This window comes from Chlamydomonas reinhardtii, chromosome 17 (genome assembly GCF_000002595.2).
Source record: "Chlamydomonas reinhardtii strain CC-503 cw92 mt+ chromosome 17, whole genome shotgun sequence".
In the NCBI taxonomy this organism is placed as follows: domain Eukaryota; kingdom Viridiplantae; phylum Chlorophyta; class Chlorophyceae; order Chlamydomonadales; family Chlamydomonadaceae; genus Chlamydomonas; species Chlamydomonas reinhardtii.
In genome coordinates, this window is record NC_057020.1 from 4,447,883 (window position 1) to 4,464,227 (window position 16,345).

Below are 16,345 nucleotides of genomic sequence, written 5' to 3' on the forward strand. Positions count from 1 at the left end.
TGTTTTTCCAGACCATTCATTGCCACATTACAATCCTACACACTAACATTTTAAGCACATAGTAACTGGGTTAAGCCAATCTATAACGCTGCTACCAAAGGTCACGTCTCGCCTGAGCGCCCTGATACCAGCCCTGTGCTTTATCCACAGCATTACTGAGGTAGTTGTGTTGATTCACTTGGTATACGGGAGCGGGGCCGGGGTTGAGGACCTTAGTCTTAGAGGCGGGCAATCGTCCAAGCAGAATCGCTTCTCGCGCCCAACACTGCATCATACGGGATAGCAATGTGGTCGTGTTACGTTGAAAGTCTTTGGCGCTGGCAAAAACGCTACGTTACTCTTGCCCCCCCCCTCCCCCACAGCGCACCCGCCGCTCAAAAAGGCTCGGCCGCGGTGGAAGCTGCGGAGCCAGCAGGACACAATTGTCGACCCAAACCCATCACTTACTTGTCTCCCAACGCCAGCGGGCTCAACTGCCGAGGCGCTTGGGCGCTCCGGCTGCCCTTCATAGCCGCACATCGGCACCGCTCCTCCTCTCCTTATCGCTGGCATCGCAACATGAGTCGACCAGGGACCAGCCAGAGCCTTCGGACCTCTTTGCCAATGTCCATGCACGACGGTGACGCATCAACTTCCGGGCTAGGATTCGGCGTGCACGGCGCGAGCATGGGTTTGGGCACACGTGCGATGTCAGCTTCTGCCGCCGGCAGCCTCCGCCGCAGCACAGGGTATGTCCGGCCCATGGACTTTGTCGGAACCGACACCTTCCGGGGGACCAACGCCAGCAGCACAGCGAGTCGAATGAGCTTGTACAGCAAAAACGGCGGCGAGGTGGGGCTGGACAACACGTGCAACGTGCTGCGAGTGGAGAGTCCCATCACCGGCGATTTGCTTGTGACGCCACTGGCCCGGAACAGGTGGGCGGCGGCAGATGGTTTCTTGGATGTGCCCAAGCGGAATGAGTGTCGAGAATGGGAGTTGAGAAATGTGTCTGAGAGGCCAGGCATGGGTGGGGTGGCGCCATCCCCAACGCTAGTGGGAAAATGGGTGGCTGCGGGCGGCCGTGCGTGCGGGCAGGCAGGCGTGGCGCGTGCAAGCATCCGGTGGACACTTGACGCACAGGCATGTGTACAATGGCAACAATCAATGGGCGAATGAGATTATGGCGACGGCGCTTGGTTTAGGGTATTCTGCTAAGGCGAAGGCGGGCCTTGCAGGGGCTATGAGGGCTGGATGAGGCTGCCCACATACAAGTTAGAGCCTGCAGTACAAGTTGCGGCCCGCCAGGTCTCACGAGCTGAGCCTCACCTTAAACTAATTGCCTCTGACCGTTTGAGACGCTCCTTTCGTTTCCTGACTTTCTTTCCTCCCTCCCGTCCTTCCCCACAGGGCCGGTGTGCGCGACCCCGTGTCTGGCACGCCCATGCGCTACCACGGCGAGATGGCGGTGCTGCAGACGCCGGGGGCAGGCAACCAGCTGCAGCGACACCGCAAGTTCTACATCACTAAGGACGTGGACATCACCATACAGACATTGAGGAACACCACAAAGGTGGGGAGGACGACTGGGCGACGGGGCGACTGGGGCGTAGTGCGCGGCCAGGGGCAGGGGGCTGTGGTGGGCGGGGTACGGGGCGGGTTCATGTGATGGTAAGCCATCTTCTGCCCTGCTGGCCACGCCTTCTAGCCGATCCTGACCTGAGCTGCTTTTCGCTGCCCGTACGTTTCCCAACAGGTCAGCAAGTACACGAATGAGAAGGTGGGCACGGCGGGGACACCAACAGGCATCGACCCCGCGCTCCAGTTCTACCAGAGCAGTCGGTGACACAGGCGGCAGGCCTGCAGCAGCAGGAGCGGGCGAGCAGGAGGACCAGCAGGCGAGCCACGGCGAGCCGTGGCAGCAGCAAGCAGGTGGTCGTTGCGTTACCAGAACACAGCAGGAGCTGTGCCACTGACAGGCGGAGGGGCGAGACCAGTGTGTGGACAGGGCGCTCGCATGTAGCCGAGAGCCGGGGCAGGGCAGACGAGACAGGACGAGACTTCGGCATCAGTCTAGACAGCGTCATGCATGTTAGCCAGGCATCAGGCATACAATAGGAAGGTAGCAGGAGGGCAGGGGGATTTGCTTCAGGTACAAGTGTACAACGGCAAGCTCAAGTTGTATTTGTTGTATCAGTGCAAGGAATGACTGATCGCATGCAGAGGTGGCAGGTCAGCACTGAGGGACGCACGCATGGTGGTTGCGCAGTTGTGTACATATATAAGTGTGGCTAGGAGCAGTTAAAGCAGTGCGCCGTTTGCACGATGTGCTCGATGAGGACTGGATGTCGTGTGAGAGGGCGAGCGCGTTAGAAGGTTGGGTGAACGGACTGGCAGGTCCTGCGTGTTGGTCATTTTGGTGGTGATTAAGGCTCCTTGTGGCTGTGGCTATGGCTGGCTGGCACGTGATAAAGCGCAACCCAACGCAAATTAACAACGAGCATGCCAAGGTGCGCGCATGCTGGCAAGACAGACACGGCGCAGACCTGCCAGAGTGCAGAGGGTCCTGCATATCAAGGGGGGTGCCCATGCAAATAACGTGCATAGCCGACGCCCCTGCCCAGTTCCTCCGTGGCGGCTTTGTAATGCATGAGCCCGGCATGTGCAGCAGGGGAAGTTGCGAGTACCGCGTACCGCGGTACCGGCGTACGCAGCGGCTTTGGGAAAGCGCTCCCTGCAGGGTCAGGGGGCCAGATCACCAGGCCCCGTACAGTGCCCATGTGCACGCCGCACGGTGGCACCCAAACGCCAGCCTCGCCGGCTGCTGCCACAGTGCAACACCTCAATAGTGATCTAGCACACAACACATAACATTGCACCCAACCTTTATGCCGCTGACCTGAGAGCCATGTTCCGCCGGACGCCGTCCACCGCCGAGCAAACCCACGCAGCAGGTGCGTGTGCCCGCCCCAATCGCTCACCCCAACTCGCTTGAAGCTGATTTTATTACGTACCGTGCTGCAGTTGGCCAGCTTGTGGACGGCGCGATGGTATTGCCCGAGCTGCTGGACATCGAGCCCCAGAAAGGATTGGTCGCTGTGATGGTGAGGTCGCTGCCCACCTTCTTTTATATCGTGCTTGATATGCATGCATCACACTGCTGTGATTGCAGGAGCATGTCCAGAAATGCGTACCTGCTGCCGCAGCTGCGACGAGGGTGCTGGCAAGGAAGGCGCACGAGGCCGAGGTATGCCGTCGCGTGTGTCTAAGCGCTCCCCGGGCCGGCGGGCTCCCTCCCTTCCTACGGCCTATTCCACGACAGCCAACCCGCTGAAGGCCGCATTCTCGACTACTTATTACTAAGGTGTTGTGGCTGGTGGGGCAGGTGCAGCAGCGGGGCGGGTGGCCGCCGAACGCTGGTGCTCGAAGGATGTGAGCACTGGCGCTGCCCTCGCAGCCTCTCCGATGGTGCCCATAGACCGCAACATCACGTAACCTCCCCCACCCCTCCACCCCACCCCACCCCACCCATGGTGCACAGCTGGTGGCTGAGGAGCTGGAGGAAGTTGCCACGGCGCTGCACGAGCACTCGGAGGCGGGCGCCCCTGCTGTGGCGCGCATGAAGCAGCGGCTTGACCAGGCACTACAGGCGCTGCAGGCACGACCTGGCGCAGCGGGGGCAGCGCCGGGCAGCATGGATCCCGCGGCTCCTGCTGTCGCTGCTGCGGCCCCGGACCCGGCGGCACATGCCGATGCGTCATCGCCGGCACCCACACCGGCTCCAAGGCCGGTGTCCCAAGCACCCGGAGGGCTCGTGACGCCGTGCGGATGAGTGTTGTCTGCTGAGCTTATTAAGATACACACGTACACACACGCACCATGTCTGAGGATCGCCCGAGAAGCCACAAACGCGCTGCCTCCGACCAAAGCCGCGCTTCATGACGCGAGGGCGAAATGCAAGTCTACAATACTACGGTGGCGCCCACCTGCATGGATGGTGACGGGTGACGGGGATGGGCGGGAATGAGGAGCCCGCAGGCAGGACTTTGCGGCTAGTTGCAAAAGTAGCTGGCAGTCGTGCCGACCGGACTGGGCCAGGCTGCCATGCGGCACCTGGCCTGGCTGCCTGCCTCATGGCTGCTGGTCTGTTGCAACTGGTCACTACTTCGGCCCTCTTGTTTTGCGCATACGGTGCCACGTGTCATGCGGGGTGCTGCTGTCCTGACAGTCCGGTGCGTGTCACCCTGAGCGCACACAGCAGCGTGTGTTGCCTGGTTCCTTGCTGCTCTCACGCCCGCGGTGTGCTGGTAGCTGTTGGCAGGTTGGCTGGTGGCGATGCAGGCGTCCCGAGCGCTGGTGCCCATGCACTGTGAAGTGAGGCGCGGAAAGCTGTGGCTGGCAGCAGTGGCAACAGCCGGAGTCCGTGGGCTTGTGGTGGTGGTTGCAAGGCTGTGTTCTTGCTGCCACGCACAGGCGTTGAGGCCGTTGGGACTTGTCGGGCATGGCAGGTGCTTGTGACGTTACGGAGCTGGATTGGGCCCGTGCAGGAAGGGAAGCTAAGAAGGTGGATCAGGGGTGAGGTGGATTGATGGATGCTGCCATGCTGGTGGCCTGCACGCCTGCACGGCCTTGGAAGCATGTGATGGACGAACATGTAGATTCTTGGGTGGGCGGTGGCGCTGTGTGGAGTTCTGCCCGAGCCGCATGAACATGTCAGGTGCATGTTGCCACGTACGCACCAGTACACACTAGTTTGTCAGCACATTGCCTTGTTATCGGCGATGCTTTTAATGGTAACAATTGCCTCATGTTGGGTCTTGGTATCATCTGCGCCCCGATGCCCGACCCAGAAACACCTGCACAGGCTTCGACTTGGCCACTTGGCTGCTGGGCCTGACTGCCCACAGCACTGAGGTTGGCCACGGATGTGCGAACCAGAACCATCAGCTGCATGTGTGGGAACCAGAGCTCAAGGCTGCCGATTGCACCCCGTACCCTGCCATGCTGTCTTGGACACGTGGGGTATGTCAGATTCTCATGGCATCCAGCCAGTTACAGTGCACCGTATGCGTCGATTCACCAGTCGTTCCCCCGCTGGCAATCCGGGAGCACCCTCCCCTCCTATGTAGAACGGTACAGCCGCGTCTTTGCATCCCAAATGTCTGCCGCTACCTCCATTCCTGAGAGTCCATTGCCAGTTCAGTCAATCAACGCCACGCTGTTCTCAGTCTGCATGCGCCGGCTTGCGGCCTGCCTGATGACGGTCGTGAGGCGTCATGCCACCGTTGCATTGCGGCGGAGCAAATCCACGACACGTGCAACGACATCCCTGCCAGCACGCATGCTCTCGTTATGGCGGCAACCCTCGAGCTCCTAAGCTCTGATCCCAACCCAAGCTTCGCTGTCAATCTTTCTACACCTGGCTCTCGCCGTCGCAGCTCCCTCCTCCCGCGGTCCCTTCGCCCTTCACATAGCTCCCATACTAAGCACCGGCCACTCACACGTCGACACTTTTCCTGCCCCAAGTGTCTCCACATGTGACACAGTACTCCCAAAGCCACAAGCAGTCACGCACTGGCAATCCGCCTAGTTGACGGACGGTGCCTGCGCCTGAGTGGGAGTCGACTGCAGGGCTCCCGCGGGGATGATCACAATGTCGGCGTCGGGGCTGGTGGGAGGCGCGATGAACACATCTGTGCGTGCGTGTGTGTGCAACGGAGCAGGGCACAAGTTAGCGCAGGTGAGTGGTTCGGTACTTGACACAGTGACACCAGCGCAGGTGTAGCGTGTTGGCTGAAATGAGACCTTACGGCGAGACCGCCACCATGAAACCCCCCCTCCAGCCCTCCCACAGTACAGGTCTCCCTCACCTCGCGTCCGCCACCCACCCACCCGCCGCCGTTGGCCGCTCCTTCCTCCGCACCACGCGTCCTAGCCCGCAATACACAACCAGCCTGTAACCAGCGGCAGCCCCTCGATCCAGCCTTTACATCGCCCCACCAACGGGCTGGCCCGCACAGCCCGCAACTCGCAGCCCGCACAGCCCGCACAGCCCGCAGCGCGCGTCCCGCGTCAAGCAGCCACACAGCCCTCACCGGCCTCGTCGTTGTATGACCGCGCGGCGATGCCTCCGCAGATGAGCCCCAGGACAATGAGGCCAGGCAGGAAGAAGCGCTCCATGACCTTGCCCAGAGTCTGTAAGCAAGTTCATAACGCAGTGTTATGCCGCTGGACACGCAAGTGCCCGCACCCGCGCCACACCACGTACGGTACGCCGTCCCGGCCCCGCCGGCGGCATGTGACTCTGCCTGGACACACTGCACGAAGGCTGGACGTATCAGGACTTCATGCCCCAGCTGCCTTGCACGCCACCGTGTACGCAACAGTGTCCTCACGCACTCGCAACCCCGCCGCCTTCGTACTCAGCTTACGCGCGCCGGCCTCTACAGCCCGCACGCACGCATGGGCAAACACTCATCGCCATCCCTCCCTCCTCCTGCTTTCCTAAAGCCATCAGACCTGCAAGCTTCGGGTACGGTTTCCGGCCTGCCTCCCCCTTCGGGCTTGCGAAACCCGCTCCCCCCGTGTGCCACCCTGCCCCACCCGGACGTCGGCATTTCAGACCTGTAATCTAATCATTGCTTTCCCCATGAACTACCTCCCGCCCCCTCACCTCCATGTTCTCGCCCTCGAACAGGTCTGGCTGGTCCTCCGGGCCCACCAGGCGCGCATCGCTCTCGATGATGCGCGCGCCGTGGCTGGTGAACTCCCGCACCACCTGCATGCCGAGTGGTGAGAGGCCAGGGTGGCGGTGAGGGCAACGGAATATGCTCAGGGTTTCGAAAGGGGGGCGGCAACGCTGCACTGGCGTGGCTGTGCCGTGCGCCCTGCAGTTGGCCGCTCTGGCCCCCATGGCTCCCTTGCTTGCACGTTGCACGTTGTATCACCGGATGCCGCTCTCAGGCGGCTGGTGTGCCCAGCTGCATCCGTACTCACGGTGGGCTTCTCGTTGCTAGGCGGGGGCGTGATGGTGCTGGCCTCACCCTGCTTCGGCTGTGGCAGGGCAGGGTAGGGCAGGGCAGGGTAGCGCAGAGACCTCAGGTCCTGTGTGGCAGTGTGAGGTATCCTCCTTCAGAAAGCCCCCGGCATGCTCCTTGCGGCCCCCTGGACACAAAGATTATGCATATATACGGATTCTTGCATATGTGTCGCGGCCAGGCCGTGTGCCCCACTGGGAGACCGCACCGCGGATTGCTCAAGCATCCTTTCATTCTCGGCAGCACCCGGGCCTGCCCGAAGCGTTCAGCCAGCTATATTTATACATTGATGCTTCTTACATACGCGGCATTGCCAACATGCGGTATGTTGTAGACTGCCGCGAGCGCATCACTCGCCCGACCTCGCAGCATCGACCCACATACCTCAGCCGCGCGAGTCACAATGCAGCTGACACGGCGACCGCTCGCGCGCGCTCCCGCGCCAGAGCGCAGGACGCTGGAGGAGGCGGTGCAAGCCTTCAGGGAAGACATTCTTTCCTTGGTTTATAAAATTGAACGTATTGGGCTAATATCAATGCACAGATCTACATAAACAGTTGGTTGTAAGACGCTAGTGAAATAGAAGCTTTCATGGGTGGGGAGTGTCTAGCCTGATTTGTCACTTGGACCTCACATTATGACATAGAGACTACATTGCTATTGCTTGCTTCTTCAAAGTGAATTTACATACCACAGAGTCTTCCTGTGACGAACCATTCGTTGACTCCTCTTTCGAGACGAGCTTTGCTCGATAGTTAGCTACCTTTGACACTTCATCATGGCTGACTTGGAGGGTGCGCTGTCGTTCAAGCCCAGCCCCTCGGTCCCGCTTTACAAGGATCTCGGCGCAGTCTACAAGGGCGTGCCAGGTCAGCATGGCGCCGCGCGCGCCCGCCGCTGGCATGCTGCAGGACCCATCAGCGGCTGCAATGCACCGCGACTTTCCTGCCTCGAGGCGTGGGGTTGGTCGGGTGGGTGACGCGTTGTGCCCGCGCCGTGCGTGTGCTCGACCACCCTGCAGGCGTTGAGGAGCGGTACAAGCAGATTACAGAGGCGTTTAAGAAGGCGTATGGGGCCGCGCCTGACTTCTATGCCCGTGCTCCGGGTAGGTCTCTGATGGGGAGGGGGACGAGGTTTAGCAGGGCCGAGGTGTATGCGGTGAATCTTTGGGTATGGGCTAGCAACGCCGTGCCGCACCGAGGCACGGCGTTACGGCCTGCCGTGTGGCGTTTCGTCTGGCTTAGCCGGGGGACGCACCCTGGGGGCGTCATGCCCAGCGCGGGCTTGCTGTCTGTTGCGCGCTGTCACAGCTGATTCGGACTTAATCGCGACAGGCCGCGTCAACCTGATTGGCGAGCACATCGACTATGAGGGGTATGGCGTGTTGCCCATGGCCATTCGCCAGGTGCGCGTGTTCAAGGCCACGTGTGCGTGTGCCTTCGTTCTTTGTCAGGAGTATGTGGGCTTGTGGGGGGTTAGAAGTGAACACGAGGGCTGGCGCACACGGCTTGCCGGGTGGTAGGCAACAGTGCTGGGTCACTGCGTGTTGAGGCCGCTCAGGCCCACCCTCTGTGGAAACGCACACGCAACTACACACACGCACGCCCATGGCCGCACGACGTTGCGCACACAAACAAACACACCAACAAGCACACGCATGCTTTCTGGCACGCACACAGGACACGGTGGTTGCGGTGCGGCGTGTGCCGGGCAGCACGGAGCTGGTCATCGGCAACGTGGAGGACGACAAGTACCCCACACAGCGCTTCCCCGCCGACCCCGACCAGGTGGGTGCGAGGGCGGGAGGGAGGGAGGGAGGGAGGGAGGGAGGGAGGGAGGGAGGGAGGGAGGGAGGGAGGGAGGGAGGGAGGGAGGGAGGGAGGGAGGGAGGGAGGGAGGGAGGGAGGGAGGGAGGTGAGAACGAGGTGCGCGCGAAGGGGCGTGGCGGTCGGGCGGCCCCCGAGTAGCTGCGTCGCGGCCTCGAGCGCACCCATCACATCGTCATGACTCATCAACGACACGGGGACACACACTCAACAGCACCTTCAATGTGCATCGCTCGCCCCTCCCCCCCCGCCGCCCCCCGCCTAGCCTCTATCAGCGCTCGCCTCTGTTGTCTCTGGCCTTGCCCCAAGCGCCACCGCCCTGCACTGAACTGCACTGCACCGCGCTGCCCCCGCTACTGCTACCGCCACGGCACACAGACGGTGGACGTGGCCAACCACTCCTGGGCCAACTACTTTGTCAGCGCCTACAAGGTGCGGCCCATCAACGGAAGCGGGGGCAGGGGAAGGGGGGCCAGGAGAAGGCGGGGCCAGGGGAAGGGTTTTTTGTCAATGCAAGCGCAAACTAAACCGGACCCAGTGCAAAAGAGCGAGGAGGCGAGGGGGTGCTACCTGCAAAGCTCAAACCAGGATGCCGGCGTCCAGAAGGGAAGGGGAAGGGCAAGGTGGCGGGCCCGCATGGCACGGCCGTGCGCGGCAGGCGGGCTCGCCCGGCGCTCTGTCGCACGCGCGTCTGACCCGCGCCCGACTGCCCCCGGACTCATGCGCCAGGGCGCCTTCGAGCTGCTGCGCGCCACGCGGCCGGACGACGTGCCGGCGCCCTGTGGGCTGGAGGTGGTGGTGCACGGCCAGGTGCCCACAGGTGAGCTGGCAGGGCAGGGGGCGGGTGGGCCGGGGGTGGGCCGGGGTGTGTGCGGAGGGGAGGGGCGAGGGGAGGGGTGGGATGGGGTGGGGCAGGGCGGAGGCGAGGCAGCCCACAGGCGGGGTGGTGGGGAGTGTGCGGAGGAGTGGGATGGAGGTGCGGGCGGGCGGCATGAGGCTGGTGTCAGCAGCAAGCGGCGGCGGCAGCTGCAGCAGGGCAGGGCAGGCAGCCACCCACAGCGGTTGAGGCCTGGTAACGGCAGGAAAACGGGCGGTGCGAGCTTGAGGCCTGTGGTGCAGCCTGTGGTCTGAATGCCGCCGAGGCCCCTCCCTCTCTGCGCCGCCGTCGCCGCCGCCGCCTCCACCTCCACCTCCGCGACGGCATCACCTGCAAGGCGCTGGCCTGTCGTCCTCCTCCGCCCTCGTGTGTGCGGCCATGCTGGCGGTGCTGGCGGCGGAGTCGCTGCCGCCCGCGGCGGAGCTGCGCGCAGCTGCAGCGGCTGCGGCAGCCGCCAGAGCCACGGCGGAGAAGGGTGCGGAGGCAGCGGGGGCAGCGGGGGCTGTCCAGGCTGTCCCATGGTGGTGGTGCGGCGGTGGCGGCGGCGGTTGGCGGCGGCGGGTGGCGGCGGGTGGTGGCGGGTGGTGGTGGCAGCAGCAACAGCTGCGTGTGACAGCCGGCCAGCACGTGGCGCACGGGTCCTTTCCCTTTTCAACACGTGATGCACACACCTGTACTCCCTGCCCTGCGCCACCGCGCCCTGGTGCGCAGCGCCGCGCCTGCGCCCCCACGTTTGCCTGCTTGCCCCCTCGCACCCCTCGCGCGCCCCTGCGCTGCGTCACTGCCGCACCACCCACGCACACGCGCACAGGCTCTGGCCTGTCCTCCTCCGCCGCCATCGTGTGCTCCTCCATGTTGGCGATCCTGTCGGCCAAGGGTGTGGCGCCTGAGCAGCTGGACAAGGCAGCGGTGGCGGAGGCGGCGTGCAAGGTGCGGGGTGGTAGCTTATTTCAATCCCAAAGTAAACCATCGCCAACCCAGAATGCGATGGCGCGGGGCTCATGTGAGGTGTCGGATGGCTTCGCCAAGTCATAAGAGTGTTGGGAGCAAACGGCAATGGGGTGGAGCCTGGTTGTTGTTCATGTCATGGCAGGGACTTGGGGAGTGGGATTTGGGAGGCAGGAGCGTGATGGTTGAAACAAGCGTGCATAGTAGATTAATGGGGCATGGCGTGGGGTAGGAGTGGAAGTGGAGCTGCAGGCAGCAGCACGTCATAGGCAACCCCTCCCAGCCGCCGCCCTCGTCACCGCTTCTCACCTGCGATCATGTCACCGCCACCACCACCACCACCGCCACGCGCCTCGCCACCCTGTAACCCGCAGCCCGTGCACATGCCCCTTGCAGGCCGAGCGGTACGTGGGCGTGACCAGCGGCGGCATGGACCAGGCCATCAGCATGATGGGGCAGCAGGGTGTGGCCATGCACGTGGAGTTCAACCCGGTGGGTGGGGGCCGGGGGAGGGGCGGGGGGTGACCGTAGTTCATTCCAATCCCAAGATAACCATTGCCAATGGGAGGAGGGGGGAGGAAGGGAGGGTCTGTTGGGTGCGGTGGGTCGGGAGTGTAGCGGGTGGGTGGGTGGGTGGCTGCGAAGCCAAGGGAGAGGGTGGGCAGAGCTGCGGGTGCAGAGGGAGTGTTTTCCTCGGACAGTGTCCTAGAGGGGGCAGCAAACACCGTCTCACCGCCATTGACACCTTTTACCACCAACCTCCGATGCCACCCTGCATGGGATCCCCAGGTCCGCGGCGTGTGTGTGGTGCTGCCTCCCGGCGCCACCTTCGTCATCGCCAACTCCCTCGCCGTTTCCAACAAGGCAGAAACCGCGCCCAAGCGGTGAGGAGGGGTGGGGGTGGCTAGGACGCGGCAAGAGAAGGCCTCCGGGAAGGGGACAGGGCAGGGGTATCGGTGAGGTCGGGAACCCGCGCGGGTACCCTTGGATGCTCTCCAGTCTCCGCTTCTTCTCAATGCCACTTGCCCGCCGCAAAGTCAACAACAATCCGCGTCACCGCCCGCCTCCCCTGGCCCCTGCCCCCTGTAACCCCACCGGAGCCCATGACTGTAACCCCCCTCAACCCCATCTACGTTCCCCTTTCTCTTCCTCACGGACATCGGTAACAACGTGCCTGCTATGCTACTGTTCCTGGCTTCGCCGTTACTTCTTGACTGATCATGCATGTAACCCCCTCCTATTCCCCTTCTAGCTACAACCTGCGTGTGGTGGAGTGCCGGCTGGCGGCGGTGCTGCTGGCCATGTCGCTGGGCATGAGCCGGGAGGATGCACTCGCAAAGGTGGGGCGGGGCGCGGGTGGATGCGTGGGCAGGGCAGGGCAGGGCGGGGCAGAGCGAGGCGGGGCAGCGCAGGGCAAGGCAGGGCAAAGCAGGGTGGGCGGTTGGGTTGGTGCACGGTTGGGTGGGTGGATGGGTTTTGCCGGGAGGCATAGGGCAACCAACATCGATTGCGGCGATGCAAGCTTCCATGTTCCGACCACCCCATCATCCAACTAGTCTTGCCTTCTTGCCTGGGATGTTTCCCGCCTCTGCTCCTTTGTGCCCTCTGTGACCGGCTCGCAGGTCCGCACGCTGCGCGATGTGGAGCCGCTCATTGCGGAGCAGCACAGCGGCGCGCACGACGGCGCCACCTGCGCGGCGGCGGTGGCGCAGCACCTCAAGGAGAGCTACAGGTGCGGGCGGGCAGCCGCTGGTGGTTGCATGTGGGGTTACCTGTGCAGGTTGAAATCGTGCCCTGGCATGGCGTGCAGGGCCGTGTTGTAGAGGGCCGAACAGCGCGCGCATGTGTGTTAAAGAGCACAAGGAGAACATTGCGCAAAGACAATGTATGCGATGCAGCAAAGCGACGGCTTACGGATGTTACCTGAAGTTGCGCGCATGTATGTATGTGTGTGTGTGTGTGTGTGTCTCCCAAACCTCCGCACGTCTGCCCTGCTCCCACGCACCTGCCTTTGCCGCACACATACTCATGCACGCACACACGCGCCTGCACCTACTACCACAGCCTGGCGGAGCTGGAGGAGGCGCTGGGCGGCAAGCTGGCGGACATTCTGTTCGCGGCGGAGCCCGGCAGCGTGCGGGCGCTGCAGGTGACCGTGTGTGTGTGTGTGTGTGTGTTGAAAAGAAAACAACAAAACGAAGCCCGCCCAGACGGCGCGACGGAGTTACTTACGGATACCTACCGATACCGAGCGTCTTGTAGCCGCGTCGACCCCGGTAGTCATACTTACCCGCAAAAAGCCTGGAACCCCCCCTGTGTGTGTGTGTGTGCTTAGTGTGTGTGGACACGCACGTGTGGGCGCACGTTTTATTGTGTGTGGGGGTGGGGGCTGGGGCTGTACGCGCTCTGGGCATTGCGTTTCAATGCCCTCAGTCGCCTCACATTCGGCGCGTCCGTTTCGTTGCGCATCGCGACTTGCGGCAGGCATCCTCCAATGTCCAACTTGTGACGTGTTGCGGCTTGTTGGCGGTGCAGGTGGCTGAGCAGGACAAGTACGCCTTCCCGCTGCGCAAGCGCGCCGTGCATGTGTACACCGAGGCGCAGCGCGTGCTGGACTTCCGGGCCGTGTGCGAGGTGGGCGCCTGGCTGCGTGGCTAGCTGGGTGGGTGGGCGCCAACTGCCCAAGCCCTTTGCGTCACGCCCGCCCGCCTGCCCGCCCGCTGCCCCGCCCCGCCTGCCCCGCTGCCCACCCACAGGACGCCTCGTTGCCCCCCGGCGAGCGGCTGGCCAAGCTGGGTCGCCTCATGTCTGACAGCCACGCCTCCTGCGCCGAGCTGTACGGCTGCAGCTGTACGGAGCTGGACGAGCTGGTGGGCATCGCCAAGGAGGCCGGCGCGCTGGGGGCGCGGCTCACGGGTGAGGAGGGAGAGGGAGAATTATTTGTCACCATTTTCAATAAGAAACCGAGACGGGTACGGACTATGCATTGGGGGCGGTGTGAGGGTGTGCGGTGCTGATGTGGGATCGGGGGGGGGCATGCAGGGTTGAGGGGCTTCCGCGGGCGTTGAGTCAGGCGTATGGTACGTCGTGTCTGCCTCTCCCTCCCTTCATTAGTTTTAACTCTTGGATTGGATTCTATGGGACTGCTGCAACCAACTCCCCCTCGCTCCTTGCTCCTCACAGGCGCGGGCTGGGGTGGCTGCATGGTGTCTCTGGTCCGGGACGAGCAGGTGGACGCCTTCGTGGCGGCCATGAGCGAGAAGTACTACAAGGTGAGAGAAGAATACTGTTAGCGCGTGTGAAGACCCGCCCAAGTGCCGAGCGTGTGTCTGTTTGTGCTCTTGCATTTGTGTCGTAGGCTAGTCATCTGCAGCCCATCTGCTACACGAATCGCAGAGTGCGGAAGGCAGTTGACCCACTCCCCTACGTACTGGTCTGCTTTGCCAGCGCGCACCTGCAATCCACCCATCTCCCTCCCCGGGGCGTTTTCATTGAGCCCTCTCCCGCCCTCCCTCCCTCTCGCCCCTCCCACACCGGTGCACTCTCTCCAACCCTCCACCACCAGCCTCGAGTGGAGTCGGGCTCTCTGTCTGCCGCCGAGCTGCCCGAGGTGCTGTTCGCCACCCAGGCTGCCAACGGGGCGGCGCTGCTGGTGCCGCAGGTGGAGCTGGTGCCGGCATAAGCCCAGCGGAATCAGCTCGGAGGCGTAGGCGTGAACACCTGGAGCTTTGGGAGGTGTGAGCCTGCAGTTGCAGGCCGGAAGCTGTAAGCCTGGAGGCGTGAGCCTGGGGGTGGGCGCGTCCGGTGTAAGCCCAGTGGAAGCCTGGGAGCCCGGAGCGGGGCGCAGGCCTGGAGGCGCTAGCGGTAGGCCGTCAGCGGGGCAGCCGCAGTGGGGTGGTCCATGAGGTGTTGCTGAGATGTTGCTGATGTGGGTTAAGGAGGGGCATGGCAGGGTAAGGCGGCCAGTTGGAGCTGGCGCATGTGCCGCTAGGGCTGCAAGCAGTGTGGAGGTGCTGGTGATGTCAGGGCCGGGCGGTGGGGCCTCGGCTCAAGTGAAGGCTGAAGTTTTGTGGGCCTCGTGGGTGGGCCTTGAGTTGGGTTGACGAGTTGCACGGGGGATAGCTCGGGTTGTAACTCTTTTAAGTGTGGCGAAGGCTGGCGGCGGCTTGTGGAAGGGTGGGACTGACGAGCACGAAGAATGATGTGCTGCAGGGTGACGTATGCTCGGGCGCTAAGCGGCTGGCGGTTGGCATCAGGCGCCTCTGGGACGAGCATGGTGTATATCCGTCACAGGGCGCTGCGGGGGTCAGACCCCGTCCCTTGCCTTATCTCCGCCGCATAAGGCGCAGCCTTGGGCGCAGCTATTGCTGCGTGTGTCCAGCAGGGCATGAGCATGAGCATTTACATGGGTTCGAGTCCATGTGGCCCCACTAACTCCTTTGAGTCCGGGGGTGCGTTAGGTAAACAGGCGCCACGCCATCGTCCGTGCATACAGCATTCGACCCTAACCTTCTAAAACGCCGGCTGCAGCAGCGGCGGCTGCGCCAGCAGCAGCACCGGCACCCGCCCCGCCCCTCCCTGCCGGCCGGACCGGGGTGTTTCTGGGGGGCTTCGCCCCCCCATCCGCAAACGTCAAAATGCATGACAAAAACACGCATGGAAGCAGGATGGCTGGAATGACAACGACGCCGCGCAAGGTGTCGATACATGGCCCGCAGTTGCAGGGTCGCACAGCACGTGATACTGAGTACGCTGTCCTACTACGTACTAGTACGCTGCTCTTGAATGGTAGTATATGGAAAAGTACGCTGTGTCCAGGATCAGGTTGGGACATCCATGGGCGTCCCAAGAGATGCTGAGCGCCTGAGCCTGGACATCAGCACACGCTTCCACAATGGTTCTGGCTGCCATTTGCGCTTGATGCCTGGTCATTAACATAGCATGTCACATGCGTAAGAAATCAAGCGCGAGATCGGCTCGAAACTGACTCGACAACCCGTGCGCAACATCCCGAAATCCCGACACGTGCGTTTGGCAGCGCGTATCACAGCATGCCCTTGCGCCCCAGCGTATTATAAGCGTATTTTGGCGTATAGTACTAGGCAAGTTGCGTAATACGTAATACTACGCGTATTAGAAGCTGGGAGGCTAGAACGGTGCAACCCTGGCCCGCCATCATGCGCCTTACTGCGTGTGCCGGGACACCCGGTCACACGCCGGTGCGGCCCGCCGAACGCTAGCTTTGCGCAGCCCCCACAAGGCATACGCCGATCTCCCTCAGTCGTAGCAGGAGAAGCTTTAACTGCGCGCTTCCAAAATGCGCGCTCGCCATGACGACAATGCCAGCAGGTGCCAGGGGTGGCCTTTGGCAGAGCTCGCGCCGTGGCTCGCGCCAAGCTGCTTCGCTTCACGTCCTCACACACCTGCCCCTTGTACCGTCGCAGCGCAAAGAAACGCGGGGACGCGCTATCGGCGATGCTTTTAACTAGGATGTGTCCGCACATCGGTGAGACCAGCGGAGCTGGCGCTTGGTCAGCTATCGATTTGGATGAGAGCTATTGAGGCGCTTTCCACCCTTCCGGTCTCAGCAAGTGGTGTCGTCGGTTGCTACGGGCTCCTTGGGGGGGGCTGGGGTAGTGGGGGGGTTGCCTGGCACAGGGGCACTGGGGCAAACCCTT

General features: G+C 62.9%; 4 protein-coding genes across 4 annotated transcripts; 3 read left to right on the plus strand and 1 right to left on the minus strand.

Annotated features, from left to right (window-relative positions):
* The first annotated feature begins 40 nt into the window (after positions 1–40).
* On the plus strand, positions 41–2,637 carry CHLRE_17g732150v5 (uncharacterized protein). The gene is made up of 4 exons (XM_001701477.2): positions 41–160; positions 363–917; positions 1,390–1,552; positions 1,736–2,637. The coding sequence occupies exons 2-4, from the start codon at positions 559–561 to the stop codon at positions 1,823–1,825; spliced, it is 612 nt and encodes a 203-aa protein (XP_001701529.1). The 5' UTR covers positions 41–160; positions 363–558; the 3' UTR covers positions 1,826–2,637.
* Positions 2,638–2,857: 220 nt separating this feature from the next.
* On the plus strand, positions 2,858–4,788 carry CHLRE_17g732200v5 (uncharacterized protein). The gene is made up of 4 exons (XM_001701476.2): positions 2,858–2,933; positions 3,004–3,083; positions 3,152–3,226; positions 3,521–4,788. The coding sequence occupies exons 1-4, from the start codon at positions 2,888–2,890 to the stop codon at positions 3,809–3,811; spliced, it is 492 nt and encodes a 163-aa protein (XP_001701528.1). The 5' UTR covers positions 2,858–2,887; the 3' UTR covers positions 3,812–4,788.
* Positions 4,789–5,007: 219 nt separating this feature from the next.
* On the minus strand, positions 5,008–7,565 carry CHLRE_17g732250v5 (uncharacterized protein). Its single transcript, XM_001701445.2, has 5 exons — positions 7,401–7,565; positions 6,976–7,032; positions 6,653–6,757; positions 6,075–6,174; positions 5,008–5,672 (listed from the first exon to the last, which is right to left on the minus strand). Exons 1-5 carry the CDS (start codon positions 7,506–7,508, stop codon positions 5,566–5,568), a joined length of 477 nt encoding a protein of 158 aa, XP_001701497.1. The 5' UTR covers positions 7,509–7,565; the 3' UTR covers positions 5,008–5,565.
* Positions 7,566–7,672: 107 nt separating this feature from the next.
* On the plus strand, positions 7,673–15,569 carry CHLRE_17g732300v5 (uncharacterized protein). The gene is made up of 16 exons (XM_043072446.1): positions 7,673–7,885; positions 8,038–8,121; positions 8,351–8,421; positions 8,696–8,803; positions 9,221–9,274; positions 9,572–9,662; positions 10,531–10,649; positions 11,064–11,159; positions 11,457–11,551; positions 11,920–12,007; positions 12,290–12,399; positions 12,732–12,816; positions 13,203–13,301; positions 13,424–13,583; positions 13,851–13,939; positions 14,233–15,569. The coding sequence occupies exons 1-16, from the start codon at positions 7,795–7,797 to the stop codon at positions 14,347–14,349; spliced, it is 1,557 nt and encodes a 518-aa protein (XP_042914905.1). The 5' UTR covers positions 7,673–7,794; the 3' UTR covers positions 14,350–15,569.
* The last annotated feature ends 776 nt before the right edge of the window (positions 15,570–16,345 follow it).

Coding starts and splice junctions, on each gene's coding strand:
- CHLRE_17g732200v5 (XM_001701476.2), top strand. CDS start 2,888: ATGTTCCGCCGGACGCCGTCCACCGCCGAGCAAACCCACGCAGCAG. Junction 3,084..3,151: donor AAGGATTGGTCGCTGTGATG/GTGAGGTCGCTG, acceptor CTGTGATTGCAG/GAGCATGTCCAGAAATGCGT. Junction 3,227..3,520: donor GGAAGGCGCACGAGGCCGAG/GTATGCCGTCGC, acceptor CATGGTGCACAG/CTGGTGGCTGAGGAGCTGGA.
- CHLRE_17g732250v5 (XM_001701445.2), bottom strand. CDS start 7,508: ATGTCTTCCCTGAAGGCTTGCACCGCCTCCTCCAGCGTCCTGCGCTCT. Junction 7,033..7,400: donor TTGTGACTCGCGCGGCTGAG/GTATGTGGGTCG, acceptor GCCCTGCCACAG/CCGAAGCAGGGTGAGGCCAG. Junction 5,673..6,074: donor GTCATACAACGACGAGGCCG/GTGAGGGCTGTG, acceptor ACGCACGCACAG/ATGTGTTCATCGCGCCTCCC.
- CHLRE_17g732300v5 (XM_043072446.1), top strand. CDS start 7,795: ATGGCTGACTTGGAGGGTGCGCTGTCGTTCAAGCCCAGCCCCTCGGTC. Junction 12,008..12,289: donor GGGAGGATGCACTCGCAAAG/GTGGGGCGGGGC, acceptor ACCGGCTCGCAG/GTCCGCACGCTGCGCGATGT. Junction 12,817..13,202: donor GCAGCGTGCGGGCGCTGCAG/GTGACCGTGTGT, acceptor TTGGCGGTGCAG/GTGGCTGAGCAGGACAAGTA.
- CHLRE_17g732150v5 (XM_001701477.2), top strand. CDS start 559: ATGAGTCGACCAGGGACCAGCCAGAGCCTTCGGACCTCTTTGCCAATG. Junction 918..1,389: donor ACGCCACTGGCCCGGAACAG/GTGGGCGGCGGC, acceptor CCTTCCCCACAG/GGCCGGTGTGCGCGACCCCG. Junction 1,553..1,735: donor CATTGAGGAACACCACAAAG/GTGGGGAGGACG, acceptor GTTTCCCAACAG/GTCAGCAAGTACACGAATGA.